Source organism: Littorina saxatilis, linkage group LG5 (genome assembly GCF_037325665.1).
Source record: "Littorina saxatilis isolate snail1 linkage group LG5, US_GU_Lsax_2.0, whole genome shotgun sequence".
Taxonomy (NCBI): domain Eukaryota; kingdom Metazoa; phylum Mollusca; class Gastropoda; order Littorinimorpha; family Littorinidae; genus Littorina; species Littorina saxatilis.
The window spans coordinates 515,767-542,906 of record NC_090249.1 but is presented as its reverse complement, the minus strand read 5'-3'; the positions used below and the strand labels follow the sequence as shown (position 1 = coordinate 542,906).

General features: G+C 46.1%; 2 protein-coding genes across 2 annotated transcripts in view; one reads left to right on the top strand and one right to left on the bottom strand.

Moving 5' to 3' along the window:
* LOC138966009 (very long chain fatty acid elongase 4-like) overlaps positions 1-27,140 on the top strand; it is a 34,260-nt gene that overhangs the window by 4,609 nt on the left and 2,511 nt on the right. The window contains exons 2-8 of the mRNA XM_070338100.1: positions 17,199-17,280; positions 17,675-17,862; positions 19,178-19,258; positions 21,174-21,230; positions 22,373-22,487; positions 23,239-23,366; positions 25,399-27,140. The exon at positions 25,399-27,140 is cut by the window's right edge and continues 2,511 nt beyond it. Of these exons, the coding sequence (XP_070194201.1) occupies positions 17,208-17,280; positions 17,675-17,862; positions 19,178-19,258; positions 21,174-21,230; positions 22,373-22,487; positions 23,239-23,366; positions 25,399-25,641 (885 nt within the window). The 5' untranslated portion in view covers positions 17,199-17,207 and the 3' untranslated portion in view covers positions 25,642-27,140. The remainder of the gene's footprint in view (positions 1-17,198; positions 17,281-17,674; positions 17,863-19,177; positions 19,259-21,173; positions 21,231-22,372; positions 22,488-23,238; positions 23,367-25,398) is intronic.
* On the bottom strand, positions 2,848-4,458 carry LOC138965967 (histone H1-like protein HC2). The gene is made up of 4 exons (XM_070338051.1): positions 4,441-4,458; positions 3,681-4,025; positions 3,215-3,499; positions 2,848-3,165 (listed from the first exon to the last, which is right to left on the bottom strand). The coding sequence occupies exons 1-4, from the start codon at positions 4,456-4,458 to the stop codon at positions 2,848-2,850; spliced, it is 966 nt and encodes a 321-aa protein (XP_070194152.1).

Sequence of the window (27,140 nt, the reverse complement as noted above, 5' to 3'; positions counted from 1 at the left end):
ACCCGCGGACAACCGCAGTCGACCGACTGTACAGTAATCCGAATGGCCAAGTCGAAGGCTAAATTTAGCAACATTACCACTTCCGTTTGCTCATTCGCACGTGGAAATGGCCGATTTCGAAGAAAAACCTAGTCTCGGCCCGCTCACAGTAACAATGACCGAGACTTTCAGTAATTCCTTTGCGTGACGTCTGACCCTCTTACGCCATAATGTGACGTCTTCAAATGTTAAAGTTTCTACCACAGACATACATACATATACATACATACATACATATATACGCACGCACGCACGCACGCACGCACGCACGCACAGACAGACAAAGTTTAGCATCGCATAGGCTACACTTACGTGAGCCAACAAACACACATTAACAGTCATGACAATTTCTTAAAATAACTATCACAATGATATACCTTTTTTAATTAATTTTGGCCTTTTATTATTTGCATGAATACGTTACAAAATATGTATCTTATATTTATGTAGGACTCTCCCCAAACCAACTCTTTTGGTTGTTCATTTTTGCTACAAGATTGACGAAGCTTGTTTATAATATATAATTATACGCATCGATTCACAGAGTAACAACACACGTGCAGCTACATTTTCACAGGTAATTGCAAACTATGTCAGTGTAAGTCATTCTCTTTCTGTAATCAAAAAGGCTGCAGGCGCCGTTTGATCAAAAACAACACAACAATGTGTTCCTTTTGTAACGTTACAGATTTCACACGTGGCTGGATCAAAAACAACCTTTGGCCTACAATATTTTCGCCTTGTAACCTCAGATATTCCAAGGGTGGGTGGGTGGGTGGGTGGGCGGGCGTGCGTGCGTGCGGGAGGGCGGGACAGATCGAGGTTCAACAAGACGCTTCTTCAACTTTAACCATGTATTCTGCAAAGTTTTAGAATGCAGACAAGTACAGAATCACCCCCCTACTTCGCTCCTTGCACTGGCTCCCTGTCAACACCCGAATCTCTTACAAAGTCTCCACTCTGGTCTACAAGTGTCTCAACGACTCTGCTCCCGAGTACCTTCAATCCTTCCTGTACCTGTACACCCAGCCCTCCGACCGTCCCCTTCGTTCCGCTGCTGACCCACTCCGCCTTCACATCCCTCGCTCGAAACTCGCATCTGCTGGTCAGCGTGCATTTCCCTCCGCGGGCCCCTCCGTCTGGAACTCCCTGCCGCTTGAGCTTCGCCAGAGCCCCTCTCTTGACGCGTTCGAGAGTAGGTTGAAGACTCAGTTCTTCCCGTAGCTGGCTGCGACGTTCATGTTCGACGTGATGTGTTGTGCCCCAAAAGACATTCTTGTGCTGTGCTCTGTGAGAGGAGTTTTCTATGTGCTTAATATTATTTTGATTGGACCTAGCTATTGATGTGTACATTGTTGTTAAACAGTTGTTTGTTGTACGTTTATCAGGGTTTGCTAATGTGTGATAGGGTTCGTGTCCGTCTGTAGATGTTAGTTTCTTTCTTAGTCCTATGTTGACACCCCCCGCGGGTTTGGGGGAAGAATTTACCCGATGATCCCCAGCATGTCGTAAGGGGCGACTAACGGATTCTGTTTCTCCTTTTACCCTTGTTAAGTGTTTCTTGTATAGAATATAGTCAATGTTTGTAAAGATTTTAGTCAAGCAGTATGTAAGAAATGTTAAGTCGACCCTTTGTACTGGAAACTTGCATTCTCCCAGTAAGGTCATATATTGTACTACGTTGCAAGCCCCTGGAGCAATTTTTTGATTAGTGCCTTTGTGAACAAGAAACAATTAACAAGTGGCTCTATCCCATCTCCCCCCACCCACCTTTCCCCGTCGCCATATAACCTTCCTGGTTGAAAACGACGTTAAACACCAAATAAAGAAACAAAGTCCTGTGTTGACAACTCTTCCACAAGCGCTTAGAACTGTACCCACGGAATACGCCCTATATAAGCTTCCTATTGATTGATTGAGAATGTATCATAAACAGCATACAGTCTCCTATTGCTTGCCTTTTCATGCATTCAAAGGGTTCGCTTTTTCTAACATTTCAATATTAAAACCTGGTAGGTATATCACACAGCAGTATATGTAGTACTCTCTATATGTGTGATAATAATCCACTGGGGGTAAAAACAGGGTTATCAGCGTCCATCAGTGCACTCACAAGTTAGTGTGAGTGCAGGCACAAATCCTTATCAGATAATATATAATCATATCACCCGTTGACGACAGAACTATTTCAACAGTTCAGAGCACAGGTTGGGCACATCAACGTTCGACTTTTTATTGGTACAATATCGGTGCTTTGTCCGGGAGACAACTCAAGGCTTTGGTACAATTAACGGACATTTTCTGACGATCACAAGTGAACACTGTGTTTCACTTAACGGACACGTTGTCACTACATGCACATCGCCGGCAATACAACAACAAGGCAATGTCCTCATGTTTGATGATCAAAGTCCCTTGTTTATTCCAATGTTCTCCTGTTTGATGATCAAAGTCCCTTGTTTATTCCAATGTTCTCATGGCCGGCACATTGGTTCCCAATAACTATCGCTTACTTCATTACACATTATTTGTTTAAGATTGTCATTACTTGTTAAGTATTAAAGAAAAATCACAGAGCTACGACAAGTAAAATCATTTGTTTACAAACTGAACACACTTTCGTATACAACTTTTATTTCGCAAGCTTGATCAGTTCAACATGTTGACATTGCAAACGTCACACAGTGAGGACAGTGCGCACTGTCCTGTGCTAGCCAGGTCTCTATCGTGGGCGTGCTACCAATACATATCTGTTATATCACTCTCATATACAATGCAAGTAACACCTGCCCGCCTCAACGCTGTCTTTCATCGAGCCCATGCACACTTCACTTCTCCAACAGTTCGCCGAGTCTCCTTGACGACAGCAACAGTTCGCCGAGTCTCCTTGACGACAGCAACAGTTCGCCGAGTCTTCTTGACGACAGCAACGGTTCGCCGAGTCTTCTTGACGACAGCAACGGTTCGCCGAGTCTCCTTGACGACAGCAACAGTTCGCCGAGTCTCCTTGACGACAGCAACAGTTCGCAGAGTCTCCTTGACGACAGCAACAGTTCGCCGAGTCTCCTTGACGACAGCAACAGTTCGCCGAGTCTTCTTGACGACAGCAACAGTTCGCCGAGTCTTCTTGACAACAGCAACAGTTCGCCGAGTCTCCTTGACGACAGCAACAAACGGTTCGCCGAGTCTTCTTGACGACAGCAACAGTTCGCCGAGTCTTCTTGACGACAACAACAGTTCGCCGAGTCTTCTTGACGACAGCAACAGTTCGCCGAGTCTTCTTGACGACAGCAACAGTTCGCCGAGTCTTCTTGACGACAGCAACAGTTCGCCGAGTCTTCTTGACGACAACAACGGTTCGCCGAGTCTTCTTGACGACAGCAACAGTTCGCCGAGTCTTCTTGACGACAGCAACGGTTCGCCGAGTCTCCTTGACGACAGCAACAGTTCGCCGAGTCTCCTTCACGACAGCAACAGTTCGCCGAGTCTCCTTCACGACAGCAACAAACGGTTCGCCGAGTCTCCTTGACGACAGCAACAGTTCGCCGAGTCTCCTTCACGACAGCAACAAACGGTTCGCCGAGTCTTCTTGACGACAGCAACAAACGGTTCGCCGAGTCTCCTTCACGACAGCAACAAACGGTTCGCCGAGTCTCCTTGACGACAGCAACAGTTCGCCGAGTCTCCTTAACGGCAGCAACAGTTCGCCGAGTCTCCTTCACGACAGCAACAGTTCGCCGAGTCTCCTTGACAACAGCAACAGTTCGCCTAGTCTCCTTGACAACAGCAACAGTTCGCCTAGTCTCCTTGACAACAGCAACAGTTCGCCGATTCTCCTTGACAACAGCAACAGTTCGCCTAGTCTCCTTGACAACAGCAACAGTTCGCCGAGTCTCCTTGACAACAGCAACAGTTCGCCTAGTCTCCTTGACAACAGCAACAGTTCGCCTAGTCTCCTTGACAACAGCAACAGTTCGCCGAGTCTCCTTGAATAAATCATACCAAAGCTTTATGCACCGAGCTTCGTGATGTACACTTCCCGAAGTCGACTTTGCTCAATTCATACCAGGCTTAAGCTATCTTTTATCCAGGAGCTACTTCTACAATCTCAGCTCTTTACCAATAGTAACAATTTTCGTATAATAATAATATTAATAATAATGCAAGCTTATATAGCACAAACCACAGTAGCATGTGTGTGTGTGTGTGTCAGTGTGTGTGTGGGTGTGTGTGTGTGTGCGTGCGTGATTTTACCAACACTACGCTAAATTCCTTGTGCTTTAAATGTTTTTTAATGTCACTTGGCTCAATAAATACTGTATTCTGTATTCTGTATTCTATCCGCGCTTTACATATTAACCATCAATTCATTTTCACACCAATCTTTTTATTATTACCTACAAAATCTTTACTAACCATCAACTCGTGTTTAAATTCCTCACAAAGTTATTCGATGACAAAAGAGCATTTCACATTCTGTCTTCATAATTAATAGATGTTCCAAAATAACTTTCAGGGATTATATATGGGTTGTAAAAGAGTAAATCGCCTTGCTTTTAGTAAGACAACTAATGTATGCAAGCGCCTTCTACACGTGTTTAACCCACACCCGGGACCCTCCCTACCGATTGTCTACTTGTTTCAGACACACCCGGTACACTCTCTAGTGATTGTAGACTTGTTTCATACACACCCGGGACTCTCCCTAGTGATTGTAGACTTGTTTCATACACACCCGGGACCCTCCCTAGTGATTGTAGACTTGTTTCATACACACCTGGGACCCTCCCTAGTGATTGTAGACTTGTTTCATACACACCCGGGACCCTCCCTAGTGATTGTAGACTTGTTTCATACACACCTGGGACCCTCCCTAGTGATTGTAGACTTGTTTCATACACACCTGGGACCCTCCCTAGTGATTGTAGACTTGTTTCATACACACCCGGGACTCTCCCTAGTGATTGTAGACTTGTTTCATACACACCCGGGACCCTCTCTAGTGATTGTAGACTTCTTTCAGACACACTCGGGACCCTCTCTAGTGATTGTAGACTTGTTTCATACACACCCGGGACCCTCTCTAGTGATTGTAGACTTCTTTCAGACACACTCGGGACCCTCCCTAGTGATTGTAGACTTGTTTCATACACACCTGGGACCCTCCCTAGTGATTGTAGACTTCTTTCAGACACACCCGGGACTCTCCCTAGTGATTGTAGACTTGTTTCATACACACCCGGGACCCTCCCTAGTGATTGTAGACTTCTTTCAGACACACCTGGGACCCTCCCTAGTGATTGTAGACTTGTTTCAGACACACTCGGGACCCTCGCTAGTGATTGTCTACTTGTTTCATACACACCAGGGACCCTCTCTAGTGATTGTAGACTTGTTTCATACACACCCGGGACCCTCGCTAGTGATTGTTTACTTGTTTCAGACACACCAGGGACCCTCGCTAGTGATTGTCTACTTGTTTCATACACACCAGGGACCCTCTCTAGTGATTGTAGACTTGTTTCATACACACCCGGGACTCTCCCTAGTGATTGTAGACTTGTTTCATACACACCCGGGACCCTCGTTGTAAAATGAAAGTTTTACGCCCTCACGGCAAAGCCATTAGGGGCATGTTACACGGGAAAACCCGGCTTTGTATGAAAATAAAAAATAAAAATGCGGGGGAGGGGGGGGGGGGATGTAGACAGCTGGCTGCCGGCTGCTAGAGGAGACCTGAAATGGGCTTGGGACCTGGTTGGGTCGTCTTGGGTCAGTGCTGAAATGGTTACTTTTTTGGCTGTTGGCCGAACGGACACCCGGGCTTCATATTTTTGCATGCATGTATTCGTGTTTCCAAGGCCTGGGGCTTTCGCTGTGACCCTGGGATCTTTATCGTGCGCATGCGTGCACACGGGGGTGTTCGGACACCGAGGAGAGTCTGCACAAAGTTGACTCTGGGACACACATCCCGCGCCGAACTTGGGGGTTGAACCCACGCGGATAGTAACAACCGGTTTTAAAGCCAGCGCCTCTACCGACTGGGCAAACTCCCCCCCCCCCCCCCAATTTGTTGGGGTCAAGAAGTTCCATGGAGGGCGGGGGGTATGGAGTAACACATAGTGTTTTGCTCAGAACATTCCCACCCATGCAGAGCCGCGCTATGGGTACGCATTACCGTGAAGCTGGCAGTCAGTGCTACCAAATGTCGTCTGTGTCTACCACTCGGTGGTGACTTAATGTGGGTCTATGTAAGCAGATGCCAGCGCAAGCAATCTGATGCAGAGTCAGGAGGCGGTTTGGTACAAGAGAACCTTAGAGGCCACAGCCTCGGCCTTCTAAGGGATCTGTGTGTCTGGAGGCACATTTGGTTTCTGAGGTTCAAGCGGAGCTGTTGCCTCTGCTCCCAAGTTCCCGTGTCTGGAGGCGTTTTTGGTATGGTAGCAAACCTGTAGGTTGGGGCCTCTACCTTTCAGGATGCCAGGACTACAAAATGTGTGTCTTGGGACACATTTAGCTTAGGATTCCAGAAGTGGATCTGTGCTGTGCTGGGTCTGCTGCAAGCACACTAGAACCAGCTCGCAACAGTTGAGGTGAACAAATTGGTGACCAAGACCATCATCGGTTTCTCTCCGAGTGATGGGTGTGGGCGGAGAAAGTCTCCCAGACTGAGAGCATTCTCCCTTCTGTAGCGGATGAGACTAGACATCTCTTCCTTGAGAGTGTCACAACCTTCAAACACGTGTGTGAGGTGTCCAGTCTTGCCACACTGACAGACTACCTTGTCCCAGTAGATGCGGCTGCTGACCGTGCGCAAGCGACGCAACAGGCTCATGGGTCTCGGGGGGAGTGGGAGGTGGTGCCCTTTCCTATTGTAGGGGAGGTGTATCCATCCTCTCTCTTCACATGTTTGTGACAGTGTCTGCTCTCTTTCCTCTCTTTTTAGCTTGGCTAGCAGCAGTTTGGCTTCCTGGCAGGAGAGCCGAATGTCTGTCACTGGCATGGTTGACATAGCCGCTGCTTTTGCTGCTCTGTCCGCCATTTCATTTCCCCGGATTCCTGTGTGGGATGGCAGCCACATGAGGGAAAAGTCTGTTCCTTTTGTCATAATTTGGTGGGCTAAGAAATGAATTTCAGTTTGCATCTCTCCTCTGTTCTTGGTGTCATGTGCAAGTGCTTGCAACGAGGATTTTGAGTCCGTAAGGATGACCACCCCCAGGGGTGGGGTTGGCAGATCGTTTATCAGTGTGCAGGCCATGTAGATAGCAAATAACTCTGCAGAGAAGATGCTGATCCCCTTGACCCGGGACCCTCTCTAGTGATTGTAGACTTGTTTCATACACACCCGGGACCCTCCCTAGTGATTGTAGACTTCTTTCATACACACCCGGGACCCTCTCTAGTGATTGTAGACTTCTTTCATACACACCTGGGACCCTCTCTAGTGATTGTAGACTTGTTTCATACACACCCGGGACTCTCCCTAGTGATTGTAGACTTGTTTCATACACACCCGGGACCCTCTCTAGTGATTGTAGACTTGTTTCATACACACCCGGGACTCTCCCTAGTGATTGTAGACTTGTTTCATACACACCAGGGACACTCGCTAGTGATTGTAGACTTGTTTCATACACACCCGGGACCCTCCCTAGTGATTGTAGACTTGTTTCATACACACCTGGGACCCTCCCTAGTGATTGTAGACTTGTTTCATACACACCTGGGACCCTCCCCAGTGATTGTAGACTTGTTTCATACACACCTGGGACCCTCTCTAGTGATTGTAGACTTGTTTCATACACACCCGGGACTCTCCCTAGTGATTGTAGACTTGTTTCATACACACCCGGGACCCTCTCTAGTGATTGTAGACTTGTTTCATACACACCCGGGACTCTCCCTAGTGATTGTAGACTTGTTTCATACACACCAGGGACACTCGCTAGTGATTGTAGACTTGTTTCATACACACCCGGGACCCTCCCTAGTGATTGTAGACTTGTTTCATACACACCTGGGACCCTCCCTAGTGATTGTAGACTTGTTTCATACACACCTGGGACCCTCCCCAGTGATTGTAGACTTGTTTCATACACACCCGGGACCCTCCCTAGTGATTGTAGACTTGTTTCATACACACCTGGGACCCTCTCTAGTGATTGTAGACTTGTTTCATACACACCTGGGACCCTCCCTAGTGATTGTAGACTTGTTTCAGACACACTCGGGACCCTCCCTAGTGATTGTAGACTTGTTTCAGACACACTCGGGACCCTCCCTAGTGATTGTAGACTTGTTTCAGACACACTCGGGACCCTCCCTAGTGATTGTCTACTTGTTTCATACACACCCGGGACCCTCTCTAGTGATTGTAGACTTCTTTCATACACACCTGGGACCCTCCCTAGTGATTGTAGACTTGTTTCATACACACCCGGGACCCTCCCTAGTGATTGTAGACTTCTTTCATACACACCTGGGACCCTCCCTAGTGATTGTAGACTTCTTTCAGACACACCCGGGACTCTCCCTAGTGATTGTAGACTTGTTTCATACACACCCGGGACCCTCCCTAGTGATTGTAGACTTGTTTCATACACACCCGGGACTCTCCCTAGTGATTGTAGACTTGTTTCATACACACCAGGGACACTCGCTAGTGATTGTAGACTTGTTTCTTACACACCCGGGACCCTCCCTAGTGATTGTAGACTTGTTTCATACACACCTGGGACCCTCCCTAGTGATTGTAGACTTGTTTCATACACACCTGGGACCCTCCCCAGTGATTGTAGACTTGTTTCATACACACCCGGGACCCTCCCTAGTGATTGTAGACTTGTTTCATACACACCTGGGACCCTCCCTAGTGATTGTAGACTTGTTTCATACACACCTGGGACCCTCCCTAGTGATTGTCTACTTGTTTCAGACACACTCGGGACCCTCCCTAGTGATTGTAGACTTGTTTCATACACACCTGGGACCCTCCCTAGTGATTGTAGACTTGTTTCATACACACCCGGGACCCTCCCTAGTGATTGTAGACTTCTTTCATACACACCAGGGACCCTCTCTAGTGATTGTAGACTTGTTTCATACACACCCGGGACTCTCCCTAGTGATTGTAGACTTCTTTCATACACACCCGGGACTCTCCCTAGTGATTGTAGACTTGTTTCATACACACCAGGGACACTCGCTAGTGATTGTAGACTTGTTTCATACACACCCGGGACCCTCCCTAGTGATTGTAGACTTGTTTCATACACACCTGGGACCCTCCCTAGTGATTGTAGACTTGTTTCATACACACCTGGGACCCTCCCCAGTGATTGTAGACTTGTTTCATACACACCCGGGACCCTCCCTTGTGATTGTAGACTTGTTTCATACACACCTGGGACCCTCCCTAGTGATTGTAGACTTGTTTCATACACACCTGGGACCCTCCCTAGTGATTGTAGACTTGTTTCAGACACACTCGGGACCCTCCCTAGTGATTGTAGACTTGTTTCATACACACCTGGGACCCTCTCTAGTGATTGTAGACTTCTTTCAGACACACTCGGGACCCTCTCTAGTGATTGTAGACTTCTTTCAGACACACCCGGGACCCTCTCTAGTGATTGTAGACTTCTTTCACACACACCAGGGACCCTCTCTAGTGATTGTAGACTTCTTTCACACACACCAGGGACCCTCTCTAGTGATTGTAGACTTCTTTCAGACACACTCGGGACCCTCTCTAGTGATTGTAGACTTGTTTCATACACACCCGGGACCCTCTCTAGTGATTGTAGACTTCTTTCAGACACACCAGGGACCCTCTCTAGTGATTGTAGACTTCTTTCAGACACACTCGGGACCCTCTCTAGTGATTGTAGACTTGTTTCATACACACCCGGGACCCTCTCTAGTGATTGTAGACTTCTTTCACACACACCAGGGACCCTCTCTAGTGATTGTAGACTTCTTTCAGACACACTCGGGACCCTCTCTAGTGATTGTAGACTTGTTTCATACACACCCGGGACCCTCTCTAGTGATTGTAGACTTCTTTCAGACACACTCGGGACCCTCCCTAGTGATTGTAGACTTGTTTCATACACACCTGGGACCCTCCCTAGTGATTGTAGACTTCTTTCAGACACACCCGGGACTCTCCCTAGTGATTGTAGACTTGTTTCATACACACCTGGGACCCTCCCTAGTGATTGTAGACTTGTTTCATACACACCCGGGACTCTCCCTAGTGATTGTAGACTTGTTTCATACACACCAGGGACACTCGCTAGTGATTGTAGACTTGTTTCATACACACCCGGGACCCTCCCTAGTGATTGTAGACTTGTTTCATACACACCTGGGACCCTCCCTAGTGATTGTAGACTTCTTTCATACACACCAGGGACCCTCTCTAGTGATTGTAGACTTGTTTCATACACACCCGGGACTCTCCCTAGTGATTGTAGACTTGTTTCATACACACCAGGGACACTCGCTAGTGATTGTAGACTTGTTTCATACACACCCGGGACCCTCCCTAGTGATTGTAGACTTGTTTCATACACACCTGGGACCCTCCCTAGTGATTGTAGACTTGTTTCATACACACCTGGGACCCTCCCCAGTGATTGTAGACTTGTTTCATACACACCCGGGACCCTCCCTAGTGATTGTAGACTTGTTTCATACACACCTGGGACCCTCCCTAGTGATTGTAGACTTGTTTCATACACACCTGGGACCCTCCCTAGTGATTGTAGACTTGTTTCAGACACACTCGGGACCCTCCCTAGTGATTGTAGACTTGTTTCATACACACCTGGGACCCTCCCTAGTGATTGTAGACTTCTTTCATACACACCTGGGACCCTCTCTAGTGATTGTAGACTTCTTTCAGACACACTCGGGACCCTCTCTAGTGATTGTAGACTTGTTTCATACACACCCGGGACCCTCTCTAGTGATTGTAGACTTCTTTCAGACACACTCGGGACCCTCCCTAGTGATTGTAGACTTGTTTCATACACACCTGGGACCCTCCCTAGTGATTGTAGACTTGTTTCAGACACACTCGGGACCCTCCCTAGTGATTGTAGACTTGTTTCATACACACCTGGGACCCTCTCTAGTGATTGTAGACTTCTTTCAGACACACTCGGGACCCTCTCTAGTGATTGTAGACTTCTTTCAGACACACCCGGGACCCTCTCTAGTGATTGTAGACTTCTTTCACACACACCAGGGACCCTCTCTAGTGATTGTAGACTTCTTTCACACACACCAGGGACCCTCTCTAGTGATTGTAGACTTCTTTCAGACACACTCGGGACCCTCTCTAGTGATTGTAGACTTGTTTCATACACACCCGGGACCCTCTCTAGTGATTGTAGACTTCTTTCAGACACACTCGGGACCCTCCCTAGTGATTGTAGACTTGTTTCATACACACCTGGGACCCTCCCTAGTGATTGTAGACTTCTTTCAGACACACCCGGGACTCTCCCTAGTGATTGTAGACTTGTTTCATACACACCCGGGACCCTCCCTAGTGATTGTAGACTTGTTTCATACACACCCGGGACTCTCCCTAGTGATTGTAGACTTGTTTCATACACACCAGGGACACTCGCTAGTGATTGTAGACTTGTTTCATACACACCCGGGACCCTCCCTAGTGATTGTAGACTTGTTTCATACACACCTGGGACCCTCCCTAGTGATTGTAGACTTCTTTCATACACACCAGGGACCCTCTCTAGTGATTGTAGACTTGTTTCATACACACCCGGGACTCTCCCTAGTGATTGTAGACTTGTTTCATACACACCAGGGACACTCGCTAGTGATTGTAGACTTGTTTCATACACACCCGGGACCCTCCCTAGTGATTGTAGACTTGTTTCATACACACCTGGGACCCTCCCTAGTGATTGTAGACTTGTTTCATACACACCTGGGACCCTCCCCAGTGATTGTAGACTTGTTTCATACACACCCGGGACCCTCCCTAGTGATTGTAGACTTGTTTCATACACACCTGGGACCCTCCCTAGTGATTGTAGACTTGTTTCATACACACCTGGGACCCTCCCTAGTGATTGTAGACTTGTTTCAGACACACTCGGGACCCTCCCTAGTGATTGTAGACTTGTTTCATACACACCTGGGACCCTCCCTAGTGATTGTAGACTTCTTTCATACACACCTGGGACCCTCTCTAGTGATTGTAGACTTCTTTCAGACACACTCGGGACCCTCTCTAGTGATTGTAGACTTGTTTCATACACACCCGGGACCCTCTCTAGTGATTGTAGACTTCTTTCAGACACACTCGGGACCCTCCCTAGTGATTGTAGACTTGTTTCATACACACCTGGGACCCTCCCTAGTGATTGTAGACTTCTTTCAGACACACCCGGGACTCTCCCTAGTGATTGTAGACTTGTTTCATACACACCCGGGACCCTCCCTAGTGATTGTAGACTTCTTTCAGACACACCCGGGACCCTCTCTAGTGATTGTAGACTTCTTTCAGACACACCCGGGACCCTCGCTAGTGATTGTCTACTTGTTTCATACACACCAGGGACCCTCTCTAGTGATTGTAGACTTGTTTCATACACACCCGGGACCCTCGCTAGTGATTGTTTACTTGTTTCAGACACACCAGGGACCCTCGCTAGTGATTGTCTACTTGTTTCATACACACCAGGGACCCTCTCTAGTGATTGTAGACTTGTTTCATACACACCCGGGACCCTCTCTAGTGATTGTAGACTTGTTTCATACACACCCGGGACTCTCCCTAGTGATTGTAGACTTGTTTCATACACACCAGGGACACTCGCTAGTGATTGTAGACTTGTTTCATACACACCCGGGACCCTCTCTAGTGATTGTAGACTTGTTTCATACACACCAGGGACCCTCGCTAGTGATTGTCTACTTTTTTCAGACACACCAGGGACACTCCCTAGTGATTCTAGACTTGTTTCATACACACCATGGACCCTCGCTAGTGATTGTCTACTTGTTTCATACACACCAGGGACCCTCGCTAGTGATTGTCTACTTGTTTCAGACACACCAGGGACCCTCGCTAGTGATTGTCTACTTGTTTCAGACACACCAGGGACCCTCGCTAGTGATTGTAGACTTGTTTCATACACACCAGGGACCCTCGCTAGTGATTGTCTACTTGTTTCAGACACACCAGGGACCCTCGCTAGTGATTGTCTACTTGTTTCATACACACCCGGGACCCTCTCTAGTGATTGTAGACTTCTTTCATATACACCAGGGACCCTCGCTAGTGATTGTAGACTTGTTTCATACACACCAGGGACCCTCCCTAGTGATTGTAGACTTGTTTCATACACACCCGGGACCCTCTCTAGTGATTGTAGACTTGTTTCATACACACCAGGGACACTCGCTAGTGATTGTAGACTTGTTTCATACACACCAGGGACCCTCCCTAGTGATTGTAGACTTGTTTCATACACACCAGGGACCCTCTCTAGTGATTGTAGACTTGTTTCATACACACCCGGGACTCTCCCTAGTGATTGTAGACTTGTTTCATACACACCAGGGACACTCGCTAGTGATTGTAGACTTGTTTCATACACACCCGGGACCCTCTCTAGTGATTGTAGACTTGTTTCATACACACCAGGGACTCTCCCTAGTGATTGTAGACTTGTTTCATACACACCCGGGACCCTCTCTAGTGATTGTAGACTTGTTTCATACACACCAGGGACCCTCGCTAGTGATTGTCTACTTGTTTCATACACACCAGGGACACTCGCTAGTGATTGTCTACTTTTTTCAGACACACCAGGGACACTCGCTAGTGATTGTAGACTTGTTTCATACACACCTGGGACCCTCGCTAGTGATTGTCTACTTGTTTCAGACACACCAGGGACACTCGCTAGTGATTGTCTACTTTTTTCAGACACACCAGGGACACTCGCTAGTGATTGTAGACTTGTTTCATACACACCAGGGACCCTCGCTAGTGATTGTCTACTTGTTTCAGACACACCAGGGACACTCGCTAGTGATTGTCTATAATCGTGAAGTATACCTATAACAAAGGTGTGATGATGTACACAATTATCCCAGGGGATGCACTAACACTCTTTGCCTCTATTTTCAAAATATAATTGTTAGATAATGGAACAAATTAATTACCCCAAACCAAACAATTTACTTATACAAATCTACACAGTCTCTCATATTATGGCGCCCTCCTGTGGAACTCGATACTATTGCAAATCAAACATCATTCAAGTAACATTACAGGATGTTAGGGTTACAGGTCAAGTCTTGCAACACTTGTCAGAACTACTAGTGTTCAGCTCATCAATAATCAGTACTCTCTGATTAAATAAAAAAAATGATTCTACATAATGCTCTGAACATTCCTAATCGATCAAAATGCATTCTCAAATATCTTAATTTATGATTGCTGGATATGTTCATTAGATCATTTCTAATGTAGTTAACTCAACTTCTATCTATTCGTGTTATTTACTTACCCCTCACTGCGCAAGGGCCAAATAAAACAAAGCCTGTTTGCACTGTTTCCTTTATCACCCTTAAAAAAGGTCAGTTCTCTCTCTCTCTCTCTCTCTCTCTCTCTCTCTCTCTCTCTCTCTCTCTCTCTCTCGCTCTCTCTCTCGCTCTCTCTCTCTCTCGCTCTCTCTCTCGCTCTCTCTCTCTCTCTCTCCCTCTCTCTCTCTCTCTCTCTCTCTCTCTCTCTCTCTCTCTCTCTCTCTCTCTCTCTCTCTCTCTCTCTCTCTCTCTCTCTCTCTCTGTAAGTGAGACTGGGTGGCCGAGTGGTAACGCACTTGCGCTCAGAAGCGAGAGGTTGCGAGTTCGACCCTGGGTCAGGGCGTTAGCAATTTTCTCCCCCCTTTCCTAACCTAGGTGGTGGGTTCAAGTGCTAGTCTTTCGGATGAGACCAAAAACCGAGGTCCCTTCGTGTACACTACATTGGGGTGTGAACGTTAAAGATCCCACGATAGACAAAAGGGTCTTTCCTGGCAAAATTGTATAGGCATAGATAAAAATGTCCACCAAAATACCCGTGTGACTTGGAATAATAGGCCGTGAAAAGTAGGATATGCGCCGAAATGGCTGTGATTTGCTGGTCGACGTGAATGCGTGATGTATTGTGTAAAAAAAATTCCATCTCACACAGCATAAATAAATCCCTGCGCCTTGAATATGTGCGCGATATAAATTGCATAAAAAAAAAATAATAAAAAAATCCCTGCGCTTAGAACTGTACCCACGGAATACGCGCGATATAAACCTCATATTGATTGATTGATTGATTGATTGATTGATTGATTGAGATTCCATTCCATTCCATTCCTCTCTCTCTCTTCTCTCTCTCTCTCTCTCTCTCTCTCTCTCTCTTTGTCTCTGTCTGTCTGTCTGTCTGTCTGTCTGTCTGTCTCTCTCTCTCTGTCTCAATTTCCCTCTCTGTCTGTCTGTCTGTCTGTCTGTCTGTCTGTCTGTCTGTCTGTCTGTGTTTCTTTCTCTCTCTCTCTCTCTCTCTCTCTCTCTCTCTCTCTCTCTCTCTCTCTCTCTCTCTCTCTCTCTCTCTCTCTCTCTCTCTCTCTCTCTCTCTCTGGCTACAAGTTGACACTCATCACATTTTGGGGGTCACAGCGGGGTCATCTTCGTTTCATTCAAATTTTACGCTGAGAATATCTCGTAAGTTTTTAAAACTACAGCTTTCAAACTTGGCACACTTCTGGGGTTTGATAATCTCCCGAATTGACCCAACTTTGATTTACCCTCGTCACATTAGGGTCACATGGGGTCACAGTGGGGTCATGTTTGATTCATGATAACTTAACATTGACGTTATCTTTGGCGTTTGTGAAGCTAGAGCTTTCAAACTTTGAACACATTAAGGATTTTATTATCTGCCCACATGACCCTACTTTGGCTGAACCCCGTCACACTTTGGGTTCACAGCGGGGTCATGTTGGTAAAAACTAAAGGTTGAGGTTATCGCAGTTAGGGGGTAAAAAGAGAGTGAGTCTTCTCTCGGGTGGGGAGGGGCGGAGGTCCTAAAGGGAGGGAGTACATCGTGTTTTCTGGTCAAAAGAGAGGGGCAGGAGGTCCTACAGGGAGGGAGTACATCGTGTTTTCTGGTCAAAAGGGAGGGGCGGAAGGTCCTACAGGGGAGGGAGTACATCGTGTTTTCTGGTCAAAAGGGAGGGGCGGAAGGTCCTACAGGGAGGGAGTACATCGTGTTTTCTGGTCAAAAGAGAGGGGCGGAAGGTCCTACAGGGAGGGAGTACATCGTGTTTTCTGGTCAAAAGAGAGGGGCGGAAGGTCCTACAGGGAGGGAGTACATCGTGTTTTCTGGTCAAAAGAGAGGGGCGGAAGGTCCTACAGGGAGGGAGTACATCGTGTTTTCTGGTCAAAAGGGAGGGGCGGAAGGTCCTACAGGGAGGGAGTACATCGTGTTTTCTGGTCAAAAGGGAGGGGCGGAAGGTCCTACAGGGAGGGAGTACATCGTGTTTTCTGGTCAAAAGAGAGGGGCGGAAGGTCCTACAGGGAGGGAGTACATCGTGTTTTCTGGTCAAAAGAGAGGGGCGGAAGGTCCTACAGGGAGGGAGTACATCGTGTTTTCTGGTCAAAAGAGAGGGGCGGAAGGTCCTACAGGGAGGGAGTACATCGTGTTTTCTGGTCAAAAGGGAGGGGGTCCTACAGGGAGGGAGTACATCGTGTTTTCTGGTCAAAAGGGAGGGGAGGGGGTCCACTGTTATGACAAATGCCGAAGGCAAGTCGTTTAAGCATTTACTTTTCTGATTGTTATGATTTGTTTACATGCTTTTTGGGGGGTTAAAGAACAATTTGTTAGCAGCCTCGCCACAAGTGCAACATATTATTATTTGTATTTCTTTCTTTTAGGATCACCACTATGAACTGACAGCTTATTGTTCATGTTAAATGCGCTCATTATGTTACGTGCTAATAATAGGGTTGAATAAAAGACTGTTTTAACAAACAAGATTTCACCATGAGCAAGGACCAGGTAATCACACATCTCATACTGCTCATGATGTAACTTGTTCATCAAGTTTTGACTAAAAGACTGTTCAACCCTACAGAGCGTCACCATGAGCATGGACCAGGTGATCACACATCTCAATCGTCGCTACAACCTCACCGAGTATCAGGTTTCCGCGGGAGGTAAGTATTGCCTCTGTCTGTCTGTCTGTCTGTCTGTCTGTCTGTCTGTCTGTCTGTCTATCTATCTGTCTGTCTGTCTGTCTGTCTGTCTGTCTGTCTGTCTGTCTGTCTGCGTGCGTGCGTGCGTGCGTGCGTGCGTGCGTGCGTGCGTGGGTGCGTGCGTGCGTGCGTGCAATATTTTTTGGGTTGCAAGCTTCTGCGTGTTCGTGTGCATCCGTACTCATTACACATTCTGTCACGAAATTTTTTTCACACAATTCCCATTCATAAGGTAAGCTACACATCTATTCATGTTGATAGTAATATTAACACTTTCATCAAATAAAAAAAAAGTCTCTTTATTTAAATACAAATAAAATCAAAATTCAAAGAACGTATATTTATACGACTTCAGACCCGCGAGTGGCTGACTGGCCGTTCATGCGGAGTCCGGAGTCGGTCGTGCTGCTGACCGGCATCTACCTGTTGGTGGTCAAGTATGGCCCGTCCTACATGGCCAATAGGCAGCCGGTCCGAGCCACCGGACTCATGGTCTCCTACAACTTCTTCATGGTCGGCCTGTCGCTCTACATGTTCTTCGAGGTGAGCTGCTGAGTGTCAATAGTGCTGAGTGTAGACTGTGATGATAGTTGTTTGTGATGTGGAGTGTAGGCACGTAGCAATACTCTGAGCTGCTGAGTGTAGACTGTGATGAGAGTTGGTTGTGATGTGGAGTGTAGGCACGTAGCAATACTCTGAGCTGCTGAGTGTAGACTGTGATGTGGAGTGTAGGCACGTAGCAATACTCTGAGCTGCTGAGTGGAGACTGTGATGTGGAGTGTAGGAACGTAGCAATACTCTGAGCTGCTGAGTGTAGACTGTCATGTGGAGTGTAGGAACGTAGCAATACTCTGAGCTGCTGAGTGTAGACTGTGATAAGAGTTTGTAGTATGTCAACTGTTTGCACGTAGCAAAACAATATTGATTGTCATGATGATTGTGAAGGGTTAGGATGTACCTTCTTCTTCAGCGATCCAGAGTTTTCTCTTTACGTGTGAGCTCGTTTGCCCATTTGGGTTCCCCACACTATACTCTGGGAGCATAGTCAGCTTCACTCCGCTTTCGTTGAGTAGGCATGCTCGGTATTTTCGTGTTTCCATAACCCACCGAACTCTGACATGCATTACAGGATCTTTTTCGTGCGCACTTGCTCTTGTGCTTGCGTGTACACACAAAGGGGGTTAAGTCGGTAACAGGTCTACACATAAGTTGACCTAGCAGATCAAACAAATCTCCACTCTTAACCCACCAGGCGGCAGCGACCGGGATTCGAACTCACGACCTCCCAATTAGGAGGCCGACGTCTTACCACCACACCACTGCGCCCGTCTAAGATGTAACATTACGCTCAGCTGCGGATTGTATGTGAACAGCTAGGACGTTTCAATACACTCTGCCGTTCATTGTATGTGAACTGTTAGGACGTTTCAATACACTCTGCCGTTCATTGTATGTGAACTGTTAGGACGTTTCAATACACTCTGCTGTTCATTGTATGTGAACTGTTAGGACGTTTCAATACACTCTGCCGTTCATTGTATGTGAACTGTTAGGACGTTTGAATACACTCTGCCGTTCATTGTATGTGAACTGTTAGGACGTTTCAATACACTCTGCTGTTCATTGTATGTGAACGGCTACGACGTTTCAATACACTAAGCTGCGTTAAAGTACTTCCATTTTTTGTGCGTCTCTATCGACCTTGACCATTCGTTCTAGATGGGGTGGGTTTTTTTACAAAAGAGACACAACAACACATTTATTTCGTAGAATTGTATATTTTCATTTCACATAAAATGTGCTGTTTTTTGTTATGCATTATCTTTACTGGTATCTTTCACGCCTTTGGTTGTTGCAGTTTTTTGCGTGCGGTTACAACGGCCGCTTCGACTTCTTGTGTCAGCCTTGTGATTATTCCAGAACTCCCCAGGGCTATAGGGTAGGTCAGAGAGAGAGAGAGAGAGATAGAGAGAGAGAGAGAGAGAGAGAGAGAGAGAGAGAGAGAGAGAGAGAGAGAGAGAGAGAGAGAGAGAGAGAGACAGAGACAGAGACAGAGAGACAGAGAGAGAGACAGAGAGACAGAGAGAGAGAGAGGGGCGGGCGGGAAGACATTTTGACAGAGACAAAATACAGATTAACAGAGAGAGGGAGAGACAAAGAGAGACCAAGATGGGGGACAGTGGTTATACAGAGAGGGAGACATAATCTTGCTTTTTATATTTAGTCAAGTTTTGACTAAATATTTTAACATCGAGGGGGAATCGAAACGAGGGTCGTGGTGTATGTGCGTATGTGTGTGTGTGCGTGCGTGTGTGTGTGTGTGTGTGTGTGTAGAGCGATTCAGACTAAACTACAGGACCGATCTTTATGAAATTTGACATGAGAGTTCCTGGGTATGAAATCTCGGAACGTTTTTTTCATTTTTTTGATAAATGTCTTTGATGACGTCATATCCGGCTTTTCGTGAAAGTTGAGGCGGCACTGTCACGCCCTCATTTTTCAACCAAATTGATTGAGATTTTGGTCAAGTACTCTTCGACGAAGCCCGGGGTTCGGTATTGCATTTCAGCTTGGTGGCTTAAAAATTAATTAATGACTTTGGTCATTAAAAATCTGAAAATTGTAAAAAAAAATAAAAAATTATAAAACGATCCAAATTTACGTTTATCTTATTCTCCATCATTTGCTGATTCCAAAAACATATAAATATGTTATATTCGGATTAAAAACAAGCTCTGAAAATTAAATATATAAAAATTATTATCAAATTTTTTTTTTCGAAATCAATTTAAAAACACTTTCATCTTATTCCTTGTCGGTTCCTGATTCCAAAAATATATAGATATGATATGTTTGGATTAAAAACACGCTCAGAAAGTTAAAACGAAGAGAGGTACAGAAAAGCGTGCTATGCAGCATAGCGTAACCACTACCCCGCTCTTCTTGTCAATTTCACTGCCTATGCCGTGAGCGGTGGACCACGAGTATACGGTCTTGCTGCGTTGCATTGCGTTCAGTTTCATTCTGTGAGTTCGACAGCTACTTGACTAAATATTGTATTTTCGCCTTACGCGACTTGTTGTTTGGTGCTTGTACATTTGATTTTGTGATTGAATTCGTTTAATGAGCAAAATGATTGTGTGATTGAATTCGTTTAATGAGCAAAATGATTGTGTGATTGAATTCGTTTAATGAGCAAAAGACATCGCACGGTCAGTGCTTCTCTTGGTGACGACTGTAAAGTGCAACATTGTCCATTCAATGGCCACGCACTGCCAGCAATACAATACTCTATATGACGACTGTAAAGTGCAACATTGTCCATTCAATGGCCACGCACTGCCAGCAATACAATACTCTATATGACGACTGTAAAGTGCAACATTGTCCATTCAATGGCCACGCACTGCCAGCAATACAATACTCTATATGACGACTGTAAAGTGCAACATTGTCCAGTCAATGGCCACGCACTGCCAGCAATACAATACTCTATATGACGACTGTAAAGTGCAACATTGTCCATTCAATGGCCACGCACTGCCAGCAATACAATACTCTATATGACGACTGTAAAGTGCAACATTGTCCAGTCAATGGCCACGCACTGCCAGCAATACAATACTCTATATGACGACTGTAAAGTGCAACATTGTCCATTCAATGGCCACGCACTGCCAGCAATACAATACTCTATATGACGACTGTAAAGTGCAACATTGTCCATTCAATGGCCACGCACTGCCAGCAATACAATACTCTATATGACGACTGTAAAGTGCAACATTGTCCATTCAATGGCCACGCACTGCCAGCAATACAATACTCTATATGTAACTTTCTGTTCTTTCCAGGAAGCCAGCGTGGCGTGGTGGTACTTTTTTTCAAAAATCATCGAGTTTCTGGACACCGTGAGTCTTCGCTTGTGTTATTGTCTCGTCTTCTCCCTTTCTAAGATCTTGCTGATCAATGTTGTACATGCTTGCTGTGTCGTGCCAGATTTACACGAGTTGCTTTTTTAAATATTGAACCTCATGCAAAATAGAGCTTTTTAACATTTAAAACAGCAACTCGTGTATGTCTGGTACACACAGCAAACCATGTAGAAGCGGAAGGTTGCCTAATATTGACTACCAATTCTGACAAACTAACCGTGCTAGAGCGCTCAAATTAACCCCATTTTCATTAATGTTTATTACAAAAATTATTATAAATTTAACACTAGTCTTTTGTCAAACATTCGTTTTATATGATTTGAGGTATAAATCATGTGTGTCCTTGTGCCAAATATTATGCATTTCTGATGTATGATGTTGCTGTAAAACCGTCTTCTAGCAATCCAATATGGCGCTGTTTATGCCAGTTTCCATAGTAACGGCTGTCTATGTCTGTTAGTATTCACACATTTTGTATTTATTTTCACAATTCACTTCAATAACTACCCACAGAAATAAGTTAATTCATGTCTTCTCCAAGTTTAATTTTCGTAATTTTAGTGCCTCACATTGCACGTGTTATCTTCAGTGTGACTGACAACGTGTGCATGGTGTTTACACACCTTCCGTGTAGTGTTCAACTGCTTCCACCTTCTTCCACAACAACAAATTAATTTGTATTTACATATATATCGAAAAAACAAAATTGACTGACAGCGAAAAAAAAAAGAAAGAGATTTATACGGACCTAGTACAGGACAGCGACATTCTAAAGGCAAATGTTTGGTTTAAAAATGTGTTAATTCAAAATTCTTCGCATCAAACAATTCAAAGCATACAACTAGGACACGCACTCAAGCAAATGCTTATAGTACATGACCGTCAGAACAATACTAAATTACACACATTTTCATAATGCTGGACATAACAACAATAAACCTGGCCACATCTGAGACAATGACCCAACTGTCAACACGAGCATGACTGTCACATGTCACGATCTGTCTGTGTGTGTCACACTCTTTTCATCAGGAACAATATCAATCACTCACGATGAGTTTTTCCAGTAACAATGTATGCAAGCTATTGTTTCTAATGGATGTTTGTGTGTGTATCAGATTTTCGCCATCATCCGCAAAAAGAACGGACAGCTGACGTTTCTGCACGTGTATCATCACTCCACCATGGCGCTCATCTGTTGGTACGTCGCCAAGTACGTGCCTGGGGGCGAGAGTAAGTTGAGATGTTATTCACCTTATCGTAGAGTGTCGTGCCTTCAGGTGAGACCGAATTGACATCTTGAACATTGATTTCACTGACTCTATAGCGTTGTCTCAAAACGAATGTGATAAGAGTTGTTCGTCCCTGACATAGCCCGCGGCGCTGTCGGCGGGTAGTTCCGGTTCTTTTGTTTACTTCCAGATTGGCTGAACCAGAAAAGAATATTAGTGGTGGAGAGAAACGTTACTGTGTCTGCTATTAAAACTACGCGGGTAAAGAAGTTGAAGGGCAGATTGTCATGCGGTTCCATTTTGCAAACACAAACCGGAACTATCTGCCGTTCCAGGGGCACAACTCTGTCCGACTATCGCGTTAGTTTCCAGACAGTGCTATACCATCACTCCAACCATTGCTCTCATCTGTTGGTACGTTACCAAGTACGTGCCTGAGGGCGAGAGTGACTTCACATCTTTCACATCTATTTTAATTTATGTTTGCGGAACAGAGTATCAGCTTGTGTTGTTGGACACTACATGTTATACCGTAGACTGTCGTGCCTGGAGGCGAGAGTGACTTCACATCTTTACGCTCAATGTCAATAACGATCGACCATTTTGAATTTTCGTTGTCTTATTATCTGAAGGGTTTTACATCGTATTTCAATTAGAATTATGTAACCAACTGATGGGTGTTCACACTGTGTTTCAATCAGTATATGTAACCAACTGATGGGTGTTCAGACTATGTTGTGTTGTGGTCGCAGAGTTCTACGCGGGCGGGTTCAACGTGTTGGTGCATGTCTTCATGTACACGTACTACGCGCTGGCTGCCATGGGGCCACAGGTACAGAAATATCTCTGGTGGAAGCGATACCTCACCAAGTTCCAGATGGTACGTACACCCCTCTTACCTTTATGGCTGGATCTAGGGGGGGGGGGGGGGGTGGGGGGGTGGGGTGGGGGTGGGGGGGGTGTGTTAATCCAGATTCCCGGAAGCCATAATTATCCGTTAACTGTACTTTCTTCCTGCCCCCAGCATCACCAGCCCATGTACACCTGCCTCAATCAATCAATGAGGCTTATATCGCGCATATTCCGTGGGTACAGTTCTAGGCGCTCTGCAGTGATGCCGTGTGAGATGAAATTTTATACGGCCAGTAAATTGCAGCCATGTCGGCGCATATTTACCTTTCACGGCCTTATTCCAAGTCACACGGGTATAGTAGACAATTATTAACTGTGCCTAAGCAATTTTGCCAGGAAAGACCCTTTTGTCAATCGTGGGATCTTTAACGTGCACATCCAATGTAGTATACACGGGGGGTGGTTCGGACACCGAAGAGAGTCTGCACACAAAGTTGACTCTGTGAAATAAATTTCCGCCGAACCTGGGATCGAACTCGCGCTGACAGCGGCCTCATATAGACGTCCTTCCCTTTCATACACTAGGTCCAGCCCCTGTACCCCTGTTTTTAGCGTATCATCAACTCATGTCCCTAAAAGGAAAATTTCCTGTGAGGACGTTAACGACCCCTTTTATCATTATGTACCCCTGTCTCATGTTTGAAGCCCCTCCCTCTCATACACTAGGTCCAGCCCCTGTACCCCTGTCTCATGTTGGAATCCCCTGTACCCATGCCTTATGTTAAAAGTCACACCCACCCACCCACTAGGTCGTGCCCTTGTACCCCTGTCTTATGTTGGAAGTCCCCTCCCTCTCATACACTAGGTAAGCTACCAGTGGTGACCCCTCCCTATCATACACTAGGTAAGCTACCAGTGGTGGCCCTTCCCTCTCATACACTAGGTAAGCTACCAGTGGTGGCCCTTCCCTCTAATACACTAGGTAAGCTACCAGTGGTGACCCCTCCCTATCATACACTAGGTAAGCTACCAGTAGTGACCCCTCCCTCTCATACACTAGGTAAGCTCTCAGTGGTGACCCCTCCCTCTCATACACTAGGTAAGCTACCAGTAGTGACCCCTCCCTCTCATACACTAGGTAAGCTACCAGTAGTGACCCCTCCCTCTCATACACTAGGTAAGCTACCAGTAGTGACCCCTCCCTCTCATCCACTAGGTAAGCTAGCAGTGGTGGCCCTTCCCTCTCGTACACTAGGTAAGCTATCAGTGGCGACCCCTCCCTCTCATACACTAGGTAAGCTATCAGTGGTGACCCCTCCCTCTCATACACTAGGTAAGCTACCAGTAGTGACCCCTCCCTATCATACACTAGGTAAGCTACCAGTAGTGACCCCTCCCTATCATACACTAGGTTAGCAACCAGTGGTGACCCCTCCCTCTCATACACTATATAGGTAAGCTACCAGTGGTGACCCCTCCCTCTCATACACTAGGTAAGCTACCAGTAGTGACCCCTCCCTCTCATACACTAGGTAAGCTACCAGTAGTGACCCCTCCCTCTCATACACTAGGTAAGCTACCAGTAGTGAACCCTCCCTATCGTACACTAGGTAAGCTACCAGTAGTGACCCCTCCCTATCATACACTAGGTAAGCTACCAGTAGTGACCCTTCCCTCTCATACACTAGGTAAGCTATCAGTGGTGGCCCTTTCCTCTCATACACTAGGTAAGCTATCAGTATTGACCCCTCCCTATCATACACTAGGTAAGCTACCAGTAGTGACCCCTCCCTCTCATACACTAGGTAAGCTACCAGTAGTGACTCCTCCCTCTCACACACTGGGTAAGCTACCAGTAGTGACCCCTCCCTCGCATACACTAGGTAAGCTACCAGTAGTGACCCCTCCCTCGCATACACTAGGTTAGCTACCTCTGGTGGCCCTTCCCTCTCATACACTAGGTAAGCTACCAGTGGTGACCCCTCCCTCTCACACACTAGCTAAGCTACCAGTGGTGACTCGAGGCCGATGTGTTAACCAGAGCCATGTTGCACGTGCAGATCCAGTTTGTGAGTGTCAACACGCGGAGCTTGCTGTCGCTGTTCGTGGAGTGCCGCTACCCGGCCTGGATCAACGTGGTGGCCATCTTCTACTCCTCCTCCCTCCTCGCTCTCTTCGCCAACTTCTACAGACAGTCCTACATCGAGGCCAAGAGCAAAAAGGAGAGCGAGAAGCTCAAGTCGTCATCGCCTGTCAACGAAGCAGCTCGGCACGTGATCCACGGAAGGCAACATACGGACTAGTGCGTTGCTGGGGACCTGTTCGCCGCCTGGGGTGTGACGACAGCACACACATTCTGCAGACACGTGTAGCGGCGGGAGAGCGAAGACGAGTAGCGGTACCATTTGTTTTGAGAAAAGTGCGTTTGATGATCAGTGTTAGTCAGACAGCCACGCACAAAACGGTCTGTCAGAGAGAGTCACGTCAGCGTTGCCATGACCAAGAACAATCTATAACACAACTGTGCTGACTGCTGCGGAATGGGTGACAGTTCAAAGTTTAGCGAAGGTGAGTCGCTTCAGCGTCGGTTCTTCCAGTTCTTTGCCGGTTTACTCACGTGCCTAATTTGTTGACAGACAATTTTTGATACTATTGCACTTTAATTGTTACACTCTTCAGAGCTCAAACCACTGTGGACGATGCAATGATGTCTGCATTGAGGAGTTCCGTGGAGTCGTGCTTTAAGGGTTCATAATTCACACTTCCACAAGATCAAAATCCTAAGTCAATGTATTCCAACTTTTTCAAGTCCCCACTCTGCCTTCCCTCCCAACTTAGCGTTTTTTGCGTTTGGTTGTAATACAAATAGACAAACACCAAAGAGAACTCTGTCAGGTGTTAATGGGTTGTAATACAAATAGACAAACACCAAAGAGAACTCTGTCAGGTGGTAATGGGTTGTGAAAGAGTTAAGACTATTGCTTTTCTTGAGACAAACTTTGCACACGTGCTCCTTGTCCACGTTAGCAAGTATTCCTCAAGAACAGCGAGAAGCTTCCCTCTTTGACAACCGGTACAAACCAAACAGTGTCATTTCCCAACAATGTCTGTTACACTTGTTCCCTTTCGACCGCTTGTTCTTGTTGTGCTGCATCTTTTCTGGCTTATGTTATTCTGATCTCGTATTGTTTTGTTTTCTTTGGTTGTGCCATACTTAAAAAGGAACATTCTTTTGTTGTTGTACCAGACTTCATTAGGAACATTCATTTAGGGATTCAAAGTTGAGTGATGAGGACAATGTTGATCTCTATGCCTTGTTGTTGTTTCAGTTATCATCTGTACAAGCTACAGCTAATGTTTCAGTTATCATCTGTACAAGCTACAGCTAATGTTTCAGTTATCATCTATATAAGCTACAGCTAATGTTTCAGTTATCATCTATAGAAGCTACAGCTAATGTTTCAGTTATCATCTATAGAAGCTACAGCTAATGTTTCAGTTATCATCTATATAAGCTACAGCTAATGTTTCAGTTATCATCTATAGAAGCTACAGCTAATGTTTCAGTTATCATCTATAGAAGCTACAGCTAATGTTTAAGGGTGAAAATGAAGGAGTCAAATGTGTGATTGTTAGATTATATACGCGCACGTGTGTGTGTGTGTGTGTGTGTGTGTGTGTGTGTGTGTGTGTGTGTGTGTGTGTGTGTGTGTGTGTGTGTGTGTGTGTGTGTGTGTGTGTGTGTGTGTGTGAGTGAGTGATATATAAAGAGACAGACAGAGAGAGAGAGACAGGCAAAGAA